The sequence below is a fragment of the Bufo bufo genome, chromosome 9, assembly GCF_905171765.1.
Source record: "Bufo bufo chromosome 9, aBufBuf1.1, whole genome shotgun sequence".
Taxonomy (NCBI): Eukaryota; Metazoa; Chordata; class Amphibia; order Anura; family Bufonidae; genus Bufo; species Bufo bufo.
Window position 1 is genome coordinate 206,041,408 of NC_053397.1, and position 18,490 is coordinate 206,059,897.

An 18,490-nucleotide genomic window follows, 5' to 3' on the forward strand; every position below is an offset into this window, starting at 1 on the left:
GAAGCTCTAGTGACCTCCATGCCCAAGAGAGTTAAGGCAGTGCTAGAAAATAATAGTTGGCCACACAAAATATTGACACTTTGGGCACAATTTGGCCATTTTCACATAGGGGTATACTCACTTTTGTTGCCAGCGGGTTTAATGGCTGTGCCGAGTTCATTTGAGGGCACACCAAATTTACACTGTTATACAAGCCGTACACCGACTACTGTACATTGTATCAAAGTGTCAGATCTGCAGTGCTGTCCCATGAAAAGATAGAATAAAATATTTACAAAAAATGTGAGGGGTGGAGTGACTTTTGTGAGATACTGTATCTGGTCAAAACTACTGTGAAGGAGGCACAATGCTGGCATAACTACTGTGAAGGAGGCACAATGCTGGCATAACTACTGTGTGGTGGCATAAAGGAATAATTACTATGTGGGGGCATTTAGGGGACTGGGGAGGCATTAAAGGGGTTGTCCGAGTTATTTTTTTGTTCTTTCTTTGTTCCTAACTAAGCAAATGTAACAGCTTTCCAATTAACTCACTTTATCTCCGGTGGCTGGTTTCTCAAATTTCACTGAGGGTCACATGACCTGTGATGGCAGCTTCTCTCCCTGCTCTGATAAAGGTCGTTTACAAGCCTGTACAGGAGACGTCACTGTGCTGGCCACGCCCCTCCCCCTTTACTGCCGTCTGCGCTCTCTCCTAAGGTTCTTAACCCCTTCAGCTGCACATACTGGCTAGCTGCAGCAGTGACAATTCTGGGCACAGGATCTGACAGACTAGAGAGAGCATTGCACAAGAAGGTAGGGGGAAGATCCTGTGTGTATTAGCAGTGTCATTATACAAGTGGGACTTGTAGTTCTACACTTACAAGTTGCTGTTAATTCTCTCAGCAGGCAGACATGTCACTCAGGGCAGCACTTGTATCCACTCCCTTAGCAGTGTCATTATACAGCTTGGACTTGTAGTCCTACACATACAACATGCTGCTGAGTCTCCCAGCAGGCAGACATGTCACTCAGGGCAGCTCTTGTATCCACTCCCTTAGCAGTGTCATTATACAGCTGGGACTTGTAGTTCTACACATACAACATACTGCTGAGTCTCCCAGCATCCAGACATGTCACTCAGGGCAGAACTTGTATTCACACCCTTAGCAGAGCAGGGGGAGGGGCAGAGATTGTTTTTATTGCATGTAAACAAAGGACCAGAAAAAAACCAGGGAAATGAGGAAATATATATTTTTTCTTTTGCATAAAACTTGCTTAGCTTAGTTATATATTCCTGCCCATCAGATTTTCAGTGCTATATATATTTTTTTCATAACTTGGACAACCCTTTTAAGTGTTTAGTTATGTTTCGGGTGGAGTTAGAGGCGAGGCCTAGTGCTGAAAAAATGTCCCTCTTCCTTCTTTTCAAAAGTTGGGAGGTATGCCTTTACACTGCGAAAAAGAAGTGCATGTACTACTTTTTTGCAGTGCAGACTGTTATATGCAGATCATGGACCCCATTCAAGCGAATTGGTCCGCGTCCGCAGATGGTGGGCACACGTTAGTGTGCATGAGGCCTTAAATGGATAAATTGCTTGTATGGTACAGCTTTTTTAAAATATATTATATAGGTGGAAGAGCATTGGTGGCAGTGGGTTTCCTGTATCCTTCTGTTACAATGTTACCACAATGTATCCTCACCAGCACATCAAGGAATTCCAAACGTTCCTCAATAAAATGTGAGGTGAAGCTCATATTCATGTTGTTAGAATGATTAAGGTAGCTCAGAAATTCGTAAACGCAATATCATCACCTGACTAAACGATAAATATATCGTCCACATAAGAAGGAATAGCTTGATGTGCCGGACATATGGATTCTGAACTGACAAGATGAAGCTGTCTACAAGCATGGCGAGTAATATGTTGGTGAAAGTACATGTAGGTAGTCTCTAATACCCTACAAACAGAGGGCACCCCTAAATCTTGTGGGATACGGGTGTAGAGGCTTTCTATATCTATGGTGGCCAGTTTATAATCATCATGCCATTCAAACCCGTGGAGCTGCTTCAAAAATTCATTGGTGTCTCTTAAATACGAAGGTATTCTTTTCAGAATGGGACGTAATAGACAGTCCACATACTTTGAGAGAGGCTCTGTAACAGAGCCAGTACCTGCCACGGTGGGGTTCCCTGGTGGGCGCTCCGTGGGAAGTACCAACTCGATGCAAGGGGAAGATCTTCTCAGCCATTCTCCTTGAGAAGATCCCCATCTCCTCGTGAAGTCGTAAGAGGGCCTGCAATTGGGATAGATATCTGGTAGTAGGGTTATTAGCTAGTGGGGAACAGGTAGCACTATCTGGCAATTTTCTGAGAGCATCGCTCTCGTAATATTCCCTTGTCAACAGAACTACATTGCCCCCCCCCCCCCCCCCCCTTATTGGTGAGTGCCACAATCTTTTTTTCTATATATACTACCATTCACGATGCCGACATTGCTGAGCACCTATACCGCTGGTTTGTGCACACAATGCAGGTCCAAGTCAATGGGGTGGGAGTTGCAGATCCTTGCGTTACAGTGTTGCAGAATGTCTCTACTCTTGCTGAGATTTGCACTGAATACTAACCTTGATTTTGCCGTTTAGTGATATCGTGGGTTTCACGTCACTGTCTGGGGCGAGCACACCGCACCAAGTAGTCAATTTCCTAAATAAGTTGTACACCAAGTTTGATGACATCATTGACAATTATGATGTGTACAAGGTGGAAACCATTGGAGATGCCTGTGAGTACGAGTATTACGTGCACCTGTTTAGCTGGAAATGTTCAGATTGCTCTATGATGTTGGACGATCCCTACATTGCTTCCTTTATTTTAAAGCTGTTTTCTGTGGCATGCTTGCATGTGAAGCTGTGAGCTCTGGGCCTGGTGGGTGTTTCTTTTGAAGCTGCAAACTCTGTGCTCGGTGGGTGTTTCCTTTTAAAGAGGACCTTTCACCGCTCCTGCCATGCCTGGTTTAATAGCTTCATGCATCCCCGGTGTAATAACAATTCTGGAGCTTCTATTCTTATGGCTCTATGTTGTGTCATTCCTTGTGTCATTTTTACTAGAAGTTATTGATGAATTGCTAGCAGTCTGCAGTAAGGGTACAGAGGGGTGGGGACCAGTTTGGGGGGGGGTGTACCTGCACAGTCTGAAAATGGCAGCACTGATTGGATAGAGTGAGACTGTCCAGGGACACCTAGCATTTCATTTGTAACTTCTAGTAGAAATAATAAAGGAGTAATAATAAGAGTAATAAGAAGAGATGCTCCAGAATTGTTATTACATGGGAAATACATGTAGCTATTAAAACAGACATGTCAGGAGCGGTGACAGGTCCTCTTTAAGCTGCAAGCACTGGGCTTAGTGGGTTCTTTCTGTGAATCTGCAAGATCTATACCTTGATAGGTGATTCCATAGAAGCTGCAAGCTCTGGGCTTGGTGAGAGTTTCCTTAGAAGCTACAAGCTTTAGGCCTCATGCACACGACCGTTGTTGTGTTCCGTGTCCGTTGTTCCGTTTTCAGTGATTTTCTGCGTACCCATTGACTTTCAATGGGTCCGTTAAAAACTCGGATAATGCACCGTTTGTCATCCGCGTCCGTGATCCGTGTTTCCAGTCCGTAAAAAAAATATGACCTGTCCTATTTTTTTCACAGACAACGGTTCGCGGACCCATTCAAGTCAATGGGTCCGTGAAAAAACACGGAGGCACACAAGATTGTCATCCGCGTTTGCACGTCCGAGTCCGTTTTTTTCCTATCATTTGCATGGCAAACTTGACTTAGATTTTTTTTCACTTTCCTTCATGTCTGGTGATCCTCCAAAAATCAAGGAAGACACGGAAACAAAAACGGAAACGGATCACGGAACAACGGAACCCCGTTTGGCGGACCGTCGTGTGCATGAGGCCTTAGGTGTAGGTTCCTGGCACACAGTGCAGTTCCGACATGCATTCAGGATGCAGTTTTTTATTGAAGCTAGCTGAAATTAATTAAATCATTAACACAATGCAGAACACTAGGGTTTAATGAGGCTGCTAAACTGGCTACATTGAAAACTGCATCCTGAATGCATGTCAGAACTGCACTGTGTGCCAGCACCCTAAGTGGGTGTTTTCTATGAAGCTGTAAGCACTGGCCTTGATGGGTGTTTCCTTAGAAGCTGCAAGCTCTGGGCTCGGTGGATGTTTTCTCTGAAGCTACAATCTCTGGGCTTGGTGGGTGCTTTCTGTGAAGCTGTGAGCTCTAGGCTTGGTTGGTGTTTCTTTTGACACTGAGAGCTCTGGGCTCGGTGGGTGTTTCCAGTGAAGCCACGAGCTCTCACCTTGGTGGATGTTTCCTTAAAGGCTGCATGATCTGGGCTCGGTGGGTGTTTCCAGTGAAGCCACGAGCTCTCACCTTGGTGGATGTTTCCTTAAAGGCTGCATGATCTGGGCTCGGTGGGTGTTTTCTGTGAAGCCACGAGCTCTCACCTTGGTGGATGTTTCCTTAAAGGCTGCATGATCTGGGCTCGGTGGGTGTTTTCTGTAAAACTGTTCTGTGAAAACCGCAGTATCCATTACATGAAACCTAAATCTTTAAATAAAAGCCTTATGATAAGGGATGTTTGTATCTACAGTGGGTGCAGGGACTGCAGTCTCATCTGGGCCCTGGTGCCAGCCCAATCTCTGGCACCTCTGCCACTTTAGAGAACAGTAATCCTCTTTATATATACGCCAATCTATATTTAAGATGGTGAAGAGCCTGTCAATGCCAATCCAAGGTTACTCACCAATCAGTCTTCTGCCCTGTAGATATGGTGGTGTCTGGTGTACCAAAGGAGAATGGCATAAACCATGTGGCAGAGATCGCAAGCATGGCTCTAGACCTGGTTGCTGTTTGCCATTCCTTCAAGATTCCACATATACCAGCTGCTAAGCTGAAGATCCGAGCAGGAATACATTCAGGTAGGTGATGATGGCCGTTTTTCTACAATTATACACATTAATTTTTGCATGTGGAAGTATGTAGAAATCACAAATCACATGCCACGGTCAATGCATGCATGTAATAATTGATTATGTTTCAATATCTGCTTTAAAAGGTCCTGTTGTGGCCGGAGTAGTTGGGACTAAAATGCCACGTTACTGCTTATTCGGAGACACTGTGAACACGGCATCAAGAATGGAGTCTACCAGCGAAGGTAAAATCCACACTTCCCTGCGCACAACTAAAGACTAAAGCTGGCCATACACATTAGATATATGCTCATGGAACCCATCTAAAGTGCCCAGACCCGCCCTGACAGCAGATATCGGGTTAGGCTACTTTCACACGTGCGTTGAGATCCGGCAGAATTAGGCTCAATTCAGACTCCCGTAGTGCATTGCGGATCCGCAATACACCCGGCCGGCACCCCCATAGAAATACTTATTCTTGTCCGCAATTGCGGACAAGAATAGGACATGCTCTATTTTCTTGCGGAGCTGCGGACCGGAAGATCGGGGCCGCTCTCCTGAAATGCGGAGAGCACATAGTGTGCTCTCCATTCTCTATGGGGCCGGAAAAGATGCGAACGGGTCCGCACCCGTTCCGGATAATTGTGGAACGGATGCGGACCCATTCTACAGACGTCTGAATGGAGCCTTAACAATGCAAGCGTGAAAGTAGCCTTAGGCCCCTTTCACATGGGCGAGTATTCCGAGCGGGTGCAATGCGTGATGTGAACGCATTGCACCCGCACTGAATCCGGACCCATTCATTTCTATGGGGCTGTGCACATGAGCTGTGATTTTCACGCATCACTTGTGCGTTGCGTGAAAATCGCAGCATGCTCTATATTCTGCGTTTTTCACGCAACGCAGGCCCTATAGAAGTGAATGGGGCCGCGTGGAAATCGCAAGCATCCGCAAGCAAGTGCGGATGCGGTGCGATTTTCACGCATGGTTGCTAGGAGACGATCGGGATGGAGACCCGATCATTATTATTTTCCCTTATAACATGGTTATAAGGGAAAATAATAGCATTCTGAATACAGAATGCAAAGGAAAATAGTGATGGAGGGGTTAAAAATAAAAAAAATTAACTCACCGAGTCCACTTGATCGCGTAGTTTCGGATCTCTGTCTTCTTCTGTAATGTTGAGCGCCGGCTAAGAACCTGTGGTGGCGTCACATCACATGGTCCAATCACATGGTCCCTCGCCATGGTGATGAACCATGTGATTGGACCATGTGATGAGCACAGTGACGTCACCACAGGTCTTTTGCCAGGTCCTGAAGATAGAACAGAGACCGGCAGCTATGGAGCAGGTAAGTTAACTTTATTTTTTAACCCCTCCATCCCTAATTTACTTTACATTCTGTATTAAGACTGCTATTATTTTCCCTTATAACCATGTTATAAGGGAAAATGATAAAATCTACACAACACCTAACCCAAACCTGAACTTCAGTGATGAAGTCCGGGTTTGGGTCTGGGTACCAAACATGGCGATTTAAATGAATGGGCGACCATGTAATACCTAGGGCCAGGTCCACCGGAGTGACAGCCACTCTTTCCCGGCTACTTTTTGGCTTCTAGAAAGGGAATAATAGATAGATAGATAGATAATAGATAGATAGATGTGTAAACATAAATGTTTTTTTATTTTTCTTATCTTTATTAGCCTTAAAAATTCAGTGCAGCTCCAGCGCCGCTGAACTACTAAAGGAAATTGGTGGCTACACTCTCATATGCCGAGGCACACTGGATGTAAAGGTATAACAATAAGCAGAATTCTTGGAGGCAGGAAATGTGACAGGTGACAACGAGGAATATAAATAACATGATCAGCTATTGCTGAGGCCTGTGGTGAACGGGGACTCCTTCTCCTGTTTTGCCTCACACAATCATAGACTTTTCGTGCAGATGCCACTAGATGGAGCTCACAGCATACAGATTTTTACAGCTGAATAAATCTGTAAGAGGTGAGCTCCCCCTAGTGGTGACAAGAAGAGCTTAATATGTGAAAAATGTGGTTCTGACCCCATATATGATGATAGATTTTAACACGAATAAAACAAAGTATACGCTTCATAGACCTCTTAATAAATTTGGGGTTTTGCCCTATAATTTTTTTGTACACCCCTGTGGAAAGCTGTTAATAGTCCACATGGTTTATCCATAAATCACTAACAAAAAGCTCCAGCCAGAATGACCTACATGTAATTACACAGGAGCTGATCTGTTTTACGTACGTGCTCTGTTATCACTTACCTGATGGCCACGTACGTGCTGTAGGTGTGAATGCAATAATCTTCTTTCTATCTCATTTTTCCAGGGAAAAGGAACAATGACAACATGGTGGCTGGAGGGGAAAGAAAAGTCTGGAAGCTGGAATATCCAATAAATGTTATATATACTATGTGCAGTCATGTGAATTTGGTACGTAGGGTTTCTCAGAAAACAAAAAGGGAATCTGTCTCCAGGTTTTGCTGTCCTGTCTGAAGTAGTACCGAGTACCTGCATGAGGTAGTACTGGTGGTTCCCTGTCTGAGGTAGTACTGGTGGTTCTCTGTCTGAGGTAGTACCAGAGGTGTTCTGTCTGAGGTGGTATCAGAGGTGCCCTGTCTGAGGTGGTACCTAAAGTGCCCTGTCTGAGGTAGTACCAGAGGTGCCCTGTCTGAGGTAGTACCAGAGGTGCCCTGTCTGAGATAGTATCAGAGGTGCCCTGTCTGAGGTAGTACCAGAGGTGTTCTGTCTGAGGTGGTACCTAAGGTGCCCTGTCTGAGGTGGTACCAGAGGTGTTCTGTCTGAGGTAGTACCAGAGGTGCACTGTTTGAGGTAGTACCAGAGGTGCCCTGTCTGAGGTGGTATCAGAGGTGCCCTGTCTGAGGTGGTACCAGAGGTGCCCTGTCTGAGGTAGTACCAGAGGTGCCCTGTCTGAGGTAGTATCAGAGGTGCCCTGTCTGAGGTGGTACCAGAGGTGCCCTGTCTGAGGTGGTACCAGAGGTGCCCTGTCTGAGGTGGTACCAGAGGTGCCCTGTCTGAGGTGGTACCAGAGGTGCCCTGTCTGAGGTGGTACCAGAGGTGCCCTGTCTGAGGTGGTACCAGAGGTGCCCTGTCTGAGGTGGTACCAGAGGTGCCCTGTCTGAGGTGGTACCAGAGGTGCCCTGTCTGAGGCAGCATACATTAGAGACAGAACCCCCGATTTCAGCGGTGTCACTTACATGTCAATACGATGTTGTACAGCATAAACTTAGCGCTAATAAAGCCAGGAGTCCTTGGTTTTCATGAGCTGCCGTCTCCGGGGTCCTCTTGCTGCTGTTTGACAGCATTCTCCCGATTACTGCACATAGGGAGAAGCGGTCAGTCGGTGGTGGGAGGAGCGAGCGGCTCATGAACACTGATGACCAGAGCACACACATCTCATTGTGAGAGGATTCGGTTCACACAGAGCTCGGCTCGCACTGCACCTGATAAACTGTGATTTTATGAAAACGACACCATATTGTCAGGATAGTGACACAACGCTGAATCCGGGGTCTCTCTCTCTCTGCTTTATGCTGCCATGAAAAAGAGCAAAGTAAACCAGGTGACAAACCCTTTAATCACCATCTGCATGAAAAGTTCTATCATTTTCTAATATACTTTGTGCTTCCATTCCTCACCTTTTGCATTCTCGCAGGCTGCAGTCCCATGCAGAGCTAGTCCTTATCTCCAATGAATAGAGACAATGCTGTGTGAGCTAAATACATCCCCAGAGGCTGCACTTTGCTATAATGTATCAGCCCGGAGGATGTTTAGCTCACAGAGCATTGTCTAGACTGGATACAATTGTATCTACTCCTCAGTGGAGATCAAGACTTAAAGGGGTTCTTCGGGAATTAAGAAAATGAATATACTTAGATATTACTTTATTATAAATATATTCCCAAATACCTTACATTTGTTATAATGTCTTGTTTTGTCTGGGGAGCAATCATTAGGAAAAATAAAATGGCCGCCGTCCTATTAGTGCACACAAAACCTGTCCTATAATCCCTAATAGGAACCATTGTTGTAGAAACTGCACACACCCTTTAAAGGGGCGTTCCAGGATTTTATTATTGATGGCCTATCCCCACATCAGATCCGTGCAGGATCAGACACCTTAGCACCTCCATCAATCTACTGTCTCTGTGTCTCTCCAGCCCTGCAAGTCCTCATCAGAAACGCACGTCTCTGTCCATTGTGTAGTGAAGGGCTGGTTACTGCATCGCTGCTCTCAATAATTTCAGCGTGAACTGCGCCAGAGTAACCAGCGCTCTTCAGTGGACAGAGCTGACTAGTTCCAGAATCGGCGGTATCTGGTGGCTGGGTGTCACTGCCGGCCCTGGGAGAGATCTTAGAAGTTCAGATAGACGGAACTATCAGGAGTCTATCTGACAGATCTCTCTTGTTTTCATTGTTGCTGATGCTGCTCATTATCAGTCAGGCGGCTCTTTATATGTTCCGCCTCTCACTTGTTTCCTTGCGGCTGATAGCTCTCCTGCGGAGTGCTCTGCTTGTGTGGTGGTTCTCATTTTCCAGTTACATCTCAAGCTAAGTCCTTTCCCTTTTCTTGATGTGTCTGTCCTGACTATGCCTCAGGGAGACACTGGCTCCTTCAGTTTGTAAGGAGCCGGTTGCCTCTTTCCCTGTTCCCTAAGCTGAGAGTTTTGTGCAGTGTTTCAGCAGTCTCAGGTTCCTGTGCATGTGCATTTCTACCATTGATATTTGCACATGTTGTTAGCAGCTTAGGGTGAGTATCAGGGAATGCTAGGAGGTGTCCTCTTTACTCCCTAGGTTTGGGGCCTAGTCTGTTGTTTTGTTGTGGTTCCCTTTGGTTGTCTTTCCTTCCCCGTACTTCCCGTGACATTGGGGTGGAGTGGCACCCACTACTGATCAAATGTTGATGACTTATCCAGAGGACATTCCATCGATAACAAAATCCTAGAATAGTGATGAGAGAAACCAAACTTCAAAGTTCAGGTCCGTACCAAACTTTGCCGCAAAAGTTCAGGTTCGGGCATTTAATAAAGCTTGTTGAAAGGCTGCAGAACAGCCAATCAACAAGCTTTTAAGCTGTGGGCACTTAGAATCCATCACAGCCATGCCTAGTAATGGCATGGCTGTGATTGGCCGGTGCATCATGTGACCCAGCCTCTATACAAGCTGGATCACGTGTAGCACCGCCCATCAACACTGAGAAGTGCAGGGACGAATCAGGCAGCTGAAGTGAGGGAGAGTGTTAGGAATTTCATATATTTATTCTGTGGGTGACCTATAGTGATTTTTTTGTGGGTGCAATGCGCCATCATTGTACCCTCGACACAAAAATATAATAGTTAAGTTCGGTGGGTGACATATACCAATTTTTGGTGTGAGATGAGATACACATGCACTTTATACGTGACAGGTAAATTAATATGGTTAATCTGTCTGTTAGTTCGGTGGGTGACATATACCCATGTATGGTGTGAGGTACACCTGCACTGCATTCATGACAGGGAAATTAATATAGTTAATCTGATCGGTGGGTGGGGGTAATCACAGACAAGCGCAGCCGCCTGTCCACAGCCAACATGGACAAGCTCACGTTCATTTAAATGAACCAGGCATGGATCCCACAGGACTTGTCCGTACCTTGTGCTGAGTAGTAGAGATGGCCTTGCGGTTCGCCCGGCGATCGTTTTGCTGTGAACTTTGCGATACCGCAGCTATATAGAGGGACAGGCACTATTGGAACAACTATTTGCAGCAGGTGTGATATACCTGTTGCCCCCAAAAAAACTGATTGAGGGGTGTGATATACCTGCTTCCACAAAATACTGATTGACAGCTGCGATATACCTGTTGCCCCAAATAAACAGGGTGGTGTGATATAACTGTTCTGGCAAAAAAAATAATTGAGGGGTGTGATATACCTGCTTCCACAAAATACTGATTAAGGGGTTCGATATACCTGCTTCCACCAAATACTGATTGACACCTGCGATATACCAGCTTCCACAAAATAGTGATTAAGGGGATTGATATACCTGCTTCCACTAAATATTGATTGAGGGGTGCGATACACCTGCTTCCACAAAATACTGATTAAGGGGTTTGATATACCTGCTTACACCAAATATTAATTGAGGCCTGCAATATACCTGCTTCCACAAAATTCTGATTAAGGGGTTTGATATACCTGCTTCCACAAAATATTGATTGAGGCCTGCAATATACCTGCTTCCACAAAATACTGATTAAGGGGTTTGATATATCTGCTTCCACAAAATACTGATTGAGGGCTGCGATATACCTGCTTCCACAAAATACTGATTAAGGGATTCGATATACCTGTTTCCACTAAATATTGATTGAGACCACCTGCGATATACCTGCTTCCACAAAAAACTGATTAAGGGGTTTAATATACCTGCTTTCACAAAATACTGATGGAGGGCTGCGATATACCTGCTTCTACAAAATACTGATTAAGCGGTTTGATATACCTGCTTCCACAAAATATTGATTGAGGCCTGCGATATACCTACTTCCACAAAATACTGATTAAGGGGTTTGATATACCTGTTTCCACCAAATATTGATTGAGGTCTGCAATATACCTGCTTCCACAAAATACTGATTAAGGGGATTGATATACCTGCTTCCACTAAATATTGATTGAGGCCTGTGATATACCTGCTTCCACCAAATATTGATTGAGGCCTGCGAGATACCTGCTTCCACAAAATACTGATTAAGGGGATTGATATACCTGCTTCCACCAAATATTGATTGAGGCCTGCGATATACCTGCTTCCACAAAACACTGATTAAGGGCTTTGATATACCTGTTTCCACCAAATATTGATTGAGGCCTGCGATATACCTGCTTCCACAAAATACTGATTAAGGGCTTTGATATATCTATTTCCACCAAATATTGATTGAACCCTGTGATATACCAACTTCCACAAAATATTGATTAAGGGGTTTAATATACCTGTTTCCACCAAATATTGATTGAGGCCTGCAATATACCTGCTTCCACAAAATAATGATTAAGGGGATTGATATACCTGCTTCTACCAAATATTGATTGAGGCCTGCGATATACCTGTTTCCACAAAATACAGATTAAGGGGTTTGATATTCCTGCTTCCACAAAATACTGATTGAGGGCTGTGATATACCTGCTTCGACAAAATATTGATTGAGGGCTGCGATATATACCTGCTTCCACAAAATACTGATTAAAAGGATTGATATACCTGCTTTCACCAAATATTGATTGAGGCCTGCGAGATACCTGCTTCCACAAAATACTGATTAAGGGGTTTGATATTCCTGCTTCCACAAAATACTGATTGAGGGCTGTGATATACCTGCTTCTCCAAAATACTGATTAAAGAGATTGATATACCTGTTTCCACCAAATATTGAGTGTAAAAAGTTGATGACGCCACATAACCTTTTTGCCCAACGGCTGACCGCTGGCTTGTCGGAACTGCAAGCCCGCCAACTACTGCCATATAAACTGGTGGACTCGGAGGCCTTTAGAAAATTTTTGCCTATTGGCACACCACAATGGAAGGTCCCCGGAAGGAAATATTTCTCCCAGAAAGTGTCGGTGCCAAAATACATCTGACCACAGACACGTGGTATAGCAAACACAGGCAGGGAAAGTACATAACTTTTACTGCCCACTGGGTGAACCTTCTGACGACCATTAAGCACCCGTGGCTCCCATGTGGATTTGGTGTTACCGCCACGGATTGCATGCAGGCCTGCCTCTTCTTCTCCTCCTCGGCTGACTCCTCCTTTTCCACTGCTACCGCCTCTTCCGCTGCACCCCCAAAGCTCCTCAGAACCTATTTGACGTCCCAGGTGAGACGTTGCCATGCTGTGCTGCGGCTGTTGTGCCTGGAAGCCAAGAGCCACTCCGGTCCTGCACTGCTTTCTGCTCTGCGGTCACAGGCCGATCAGTAGCTAACCCCGCTCAATTTGACAGTTGGTTAAGTGGTCTGTGACAACGGTGCCGATCTGCTGAGCACGCTGAAACAGGGCAAAGTTACACATGTGCCATGCATGGCTCACGTCCTGAACTTAGTCGTGCAGCGATTCGTTGCCAAATACCCCCGGATCCAGGACGTCTTGCAGCAGGCCAGGAAAATCTCTGGCCATTTTCAGAAGATCTTACACGGCCATGGCTCGCCTTGCTGATGTTCAGCGGCGACTAGTGATGAGCGGCAGGGGCAAGATTCGAATTCACGATATTTAGCGAATATTCAGTAGAATATTCGTCATATATTCGAGATGATTTTCTTGATTGCGAAATCGGCAATGTAGTATGCGCGTAATACGCATGCGCGATACAGGCGTGGCCTAGTTTTGCTAGTTGTCATACTGCCAGAAGTTTCCTGAGACTGGAGAAGATGGTTAGCAGCAACGTTTGCGAATGTAAGGAAGAACTCCTGATCACTGTAAGTAATTTTACATTACGGCACTGTTTGAACAATAGCTTTATATGCAGATAGTGTTCCAATATATTTGCGATTGCGCAAATCGGCATTAATGACGCACAATCGCAATACATGCAACTTCAAATTTTATTAGGTCTAAGTAGATATTACTGATTGGTGCACTAAGTATTGTTGTGACATCACACCACTATGTCTGTAGCCTGTATGTATAGACAGCAGGGAAATATCTCTCACATGCACATCCATTTTCCTGCCACACAGTATTTACCACACACACAGACACACTAGGGTGGCGGGACAGTCCGGTTTACAGGCTCCTGGTCCTCCGTCCAGCACAAGGCCAGGACGGCCAGCTAGAAGTTCTCCTTTTTTTGTGGTTACACGGGTGTTGGCAGTTGGCACGGGTCAGAATGGCTTAACGTATCCCCATAACTGGGAGCAGGGCCTGACAGCATGTCCGGACCGCACAGTGCGCTGTACGACGTGACGTCACAACGTCATCTGTGCTGCTGCGTGCGTGGCACATCAGATGTGTACCTTTAGTTCAGGCAGAAGCGGCTGCGGAGCGCGTGTGCCACTCTGATCAATGCTCACTGGCACTGCCTGCCATCTATGATTCCACGCTGGTCCAGGCCGTCCAGTGCTTGAAGAGCCAGCAGAATCATTGCTCAGCCCACTAGGCACAAGGTTAGCACAGATCCCACTGCCCCAGGTACTTACAGAACTATATATCTGAGTATAAACTATATATGGACTTAGCTGGAATAACTTGGGCATCATCTGTATATAATTATATATGTACAGCAGATACTACTGAGCCTTAATCCCCCACAAGAGACATTGGACTTGAGACCGTGTGTGAACGGTGCTCTGTACAGCCAGGAGGCTGTGGGACATTGGCTGGGAAAGCCGCATCGGTTCACAGGGTGTGAACTGTACCTAATAGGTGTGTCAGGGACGTTAATGTATTAGTTAGAGCCTGGACGGGCGAGTGTTTATTGTTTTGTTGTCCTGCTTTTGCTGGTGTGCCACAATAAATGCACTGTTTGGACCTTAAACCTGGTGTCCTGAAGCCGTATCTGTGAGGATGATCCACTGAAAGAAAGCTACCCCTCACAATATATACATACACTGCAATCATCATTCTGTATTCCAGTAAAAGGCCCCGTCCATCATTACATTACATACACCCCCCACTTAATTTGGATTTTTATATGAGTTCTGAGTTTCAATGCAGTTCATGACGGATCCGTCTTGGCTATATTAAAGATAATACAACCGGATCCGCTCATGACGGATGCAGACGGTTGTATTATCAGTAACGGAAGTGTTTTTGCTAAACCCTGCCGGATCCAGTAAAGACGCTAGTGTGAAAGTAGCCTTAAAGGGCTTTTACCACCAGAAATACTGTTATGTAGCTGACTGATATAGCGATGCGCTAATGTCCGCACTACATAACAGTATGTTTCTAACATTAGTCCCTGCAGCCGTTTTTGTAAAATAAGGACTTTTATAATATGCTAATGAGCTTCTAGGTGCTATGTGGGCGTAAAATCAGCACCTAGAGGCTCCGTCCACTCACCCATTATCCCGCCCAGGTCCCCTGTTCTGCCCACCCCGCTCCTCTTGATTGATGCCACGGTCCACCGCATCGTTGACGAAATCCCACGCTTGCGCCATTCACTTCTGTATTCGGCGCAGTGAGTGAATGATGCGCTCCTGGTGCCGGATTCCTCAATGTGCCTGCGCCGACTACGTCACAGTGAGGAAGCCGGCACCAGGAGAGCGGCCTTCACTCACTGCGCCGAAGACAGACGTGAACGGCGCAGGCGCAGGATTTCGTCAGCGATGCTGCGAACCGTCACATCAATCAAGAGGAGCGGGGCGGGCAGAACAGGGGACCTGGGCGGGAAAAAGGGTGAGTGGACGGAGCCTCTAGGTGCTGATTTTACGCCCACATACATTAATGGCCTATCCTCAGGATAGGTCATCAGCATCAGATTGGCAGGGGTCTGACTCCTGGGATCCCCGTCGATCAGCTGTTCAAGGAGGCAGTGGCACTCTGTTAGAGCCTAGACCTCTTCCTAGGCCAGTGATGTCACTGTACATTGGTCATGTGGCCTAGGTGCAGCCCCATTCAAGTGAATGGGGCTGAGCTGCAATACCACAAACAGCCACTATACAATGAACGGTGCTGTTCTTGGTAAGCGGTGAAGAGACCGCAGCCCGTACTGGAGCTCCAGTGAGCACAGCGGCCTCTTCAAACAACTGATTGTTGGGGTGCTGGCATTCGGACCCCCACGATCTATCCTGAGGATAGGCCATCATTATCAAATTTCTGGAGAACCCCTTTAAAGAGGACCCATCCCCTCTCCTGACATGTCTGTATTACATTCCCCATGTAATTACAATTCTGCAGCATCTATTCTTATTTCTACTAGAAGAATACTTAGGTTTCCAGCAGCCTGCAATAAGGGTACAGATGGGAGTTACCAGTTGGAAGTGTGTCCCTCTCAACTGGTAACATCCATCTGTAACCTTACCTTAGACTGCTGCAAATAAACATCTAGTAGAAATAATAGAGGGAACTTCTAGTAGACATAATAGAGGGAACTTCTAGTAGACATAATAGAGGAATGGCACAACATCATAAGGAGAGATGCCCCAGATATGTTATTACAGTTAGTAGTTACTAAAACAGACTTGTCAGGAGGGGGGACAGGTCCTCTTTAAGGCTCCTGAGTCTGAGCCCCCCCCCCCCCCATGAGCCATTTTTCTTTTATAATACTGCTGTCTTCTTATGTCGCCGAGGAACTAGTGGGTCCCACAAGACCAGTCTATTAATTGGGTCCGCAGTCCAGTCGTGGCCTCCGTGGTACGTATGATCTTGGTTCCCTCCACTTTATAGACATGACAGGTGTTCTTCACCATTGTGCAGCTTCACTTTTGGCACCAGTTTCAGTCCAAACACGTAAAATAAACTGGAACTGGCTGTAAACATCCAGTGACGAACATTTAATAAAAGTAATTGAACTACAACAATGACATTGTGCGTATTTACCTTCTGATACACAAATCCTGGAAACCCACACCGGATGTGGGCAAAGTGGTGGACGCTTTAGAAGCCGGACCCTCCCAGGACCCCCCCCAGGTCTTGATGAGGAGTAGGAGAATGTGACCAGCCCCCACCAGGAGGGTAAATATGTGCACACAGCAATATAATTCTGTATCCATAACATGTATATTGAATATTTCAAGGTGTGTAGTGAGCATTTTGACCGATCAGGCGTTTCCCAGAATTAGGAACCACTTGGCTGTGATAATGAAAAATGTAAATTTTTTCCAGGAAAAGTGGCTTTACAACAAAATTTTTACTTTCACAAGGGGTAACAGGACAAAATGCACCCCAAATTTTGTTACCCATTTTCCCCCGAATACGCCAACACCCCAAACATGATATATGGGCGCACAGCAGGGCTCTAGAGTCAAACAGCAAAATATGGATTTGGCTGACCTGAATTGGCAGACATTTATATTAGGTATCATATCACATTAAATAAATTCCTGAGGTCCCGAGAAATTAAAAACCCCAACAAGTTACCCCTTTTCGGAAACAGCACCTCCGTACGAACATTTTTAGTGTTGAAAAGGGTCTCACAGAAGGCCGAAACAATAGTGAAAGCATTTCAAAGCACACATATGTAAAAATTTAAAATTACTAGCAGTCCCCAATTTTTCACTTTCACAAGGGGTAACAGGACAAAATGCACCCCAGTATATGTTCCCCATTCAGGAAACACTATATATATATAATATATATATATATATATATATTTTCTACTGAACTATCACTAATTAACCAACTATATAATCATCATAAATATCATAAACTAACGAATTGAGATGTAGATCGGAAGTGCTTTAACAAATACTCCACACAATGCACAATTGCCTCTTAATCTGAATTGCAAGAAAATTTCATTTTCTTTTTTTTTTTTTATCCTAACAGTACAAATTCAATTAAAAAAATAAATAAGGCTGCTGCAACAGGAGCACCTAAAATCAATGCAGGAACTCCAGGAGCAGCAGAGGAAGCAGCAGCTGATTTTTAACAGAAAGGTGCAGCAGATAGAGAAGCAGCACAGTCAGAGAATCCAGGAGCTTTTGGACCTTCAAGACAAACTTAAGAAATTGCCATAGAGGCATATTTGTTTTCCAAATTGTAAATAAATATTTTTTTCAGTTCTAACGTGTGCTTTCGTTTTTAAAATTATGTTTTTGTGTAATATTAACAGATAAGGTTGCAGTAAGGCCCTTTAGTCCAGGGCAAACTAATCAGGATCAGGACAGACAGCAGATAGTAAATGGTAACGCTATAGTATAAGGCCTACACATAGCTCGGCCTAACTCTGCAGGATCAGGGCAGGCAGCAGCAGGTAAATGGTAACGCTATAGTATAAGACCTACACATAGCTGGGCCTAACTCGGTAGGATCAGGACAGACAGCAGCAGGTAAATGGTAATACTGTAGTATAAGGCTCGACACATAACTCAGCAGGATCAGGACAGACAGCAGCAGGTAAATGGTAACACTGTAGTATAAGGCTCGACACATAACTCAGCAGGATCAGGACAGACAGCAGCAGGTAAAGGTGAAGTATAAGCCCTACACATAACTCAGCATGATCAGGACAGACAGCAGCACCAGTACATGGTAACGGTCGAGTATAAGGCCTACACATAGCTCGGCCTAATGCCTCATGCACACGACCGTTCCATTTTTTGCGGTCCGCAAAGCACAGAAGCCTCCTGTGTACCTTCCGCAATTTATGGAACGGAACAGGCGGCCCATTGTAGAAATGCCTATTCTTGTCCGCAAAATGGACAAGAATAGGACATGTTATATTTTTTTTGCGGGGCTACGTAACGGAGCAACTCCGTATGCTGTCCACATCTTTTGCGGCCCCATTGAAGTGAATGGGTCCGCACCCGAGCCACAAAAACTGCGGGTCGGAT

The 18,490-nt window shown here is 45.3% G+C and overlaps 1 protein-coding gene across 1 annotated transcript in view; it reads left to right on the plus strand.

The window, feature by feature from the left end:
- Nucleotides 1-7,389, plus strand: part of LOC120979859 (atrial natriuretic peptide receptor 1-like) — a 44,617-nt gene extending 37,228 nt beyond the window's left edge. The window contains exons 19-23 of the mRNA XM_040408815.1: nt 2,625-2,764; nt 4,815-4,967; nt 5,105-5,203; nt 6,667-6,758; nt 7,321-7,389. Of these exons, the coding sequence (XP_040264749.1) occupies nt 2,625-2,764; nt 4,815-4,967; nt 5,105-5,203; nt 6,667-6,758; nt 7,321-7,389 (553 nt within the window). The remainder of the gene's footprint in view (nt 1-2,624; nt 2,765-4,814; nt 4,968-5,104; nt 5,204-6,666; nt 6,759-7,320) is intronic.
- The last annotated feature ends 11,101 nt before the right edge of the window (nt 7,390-18,490 follow it).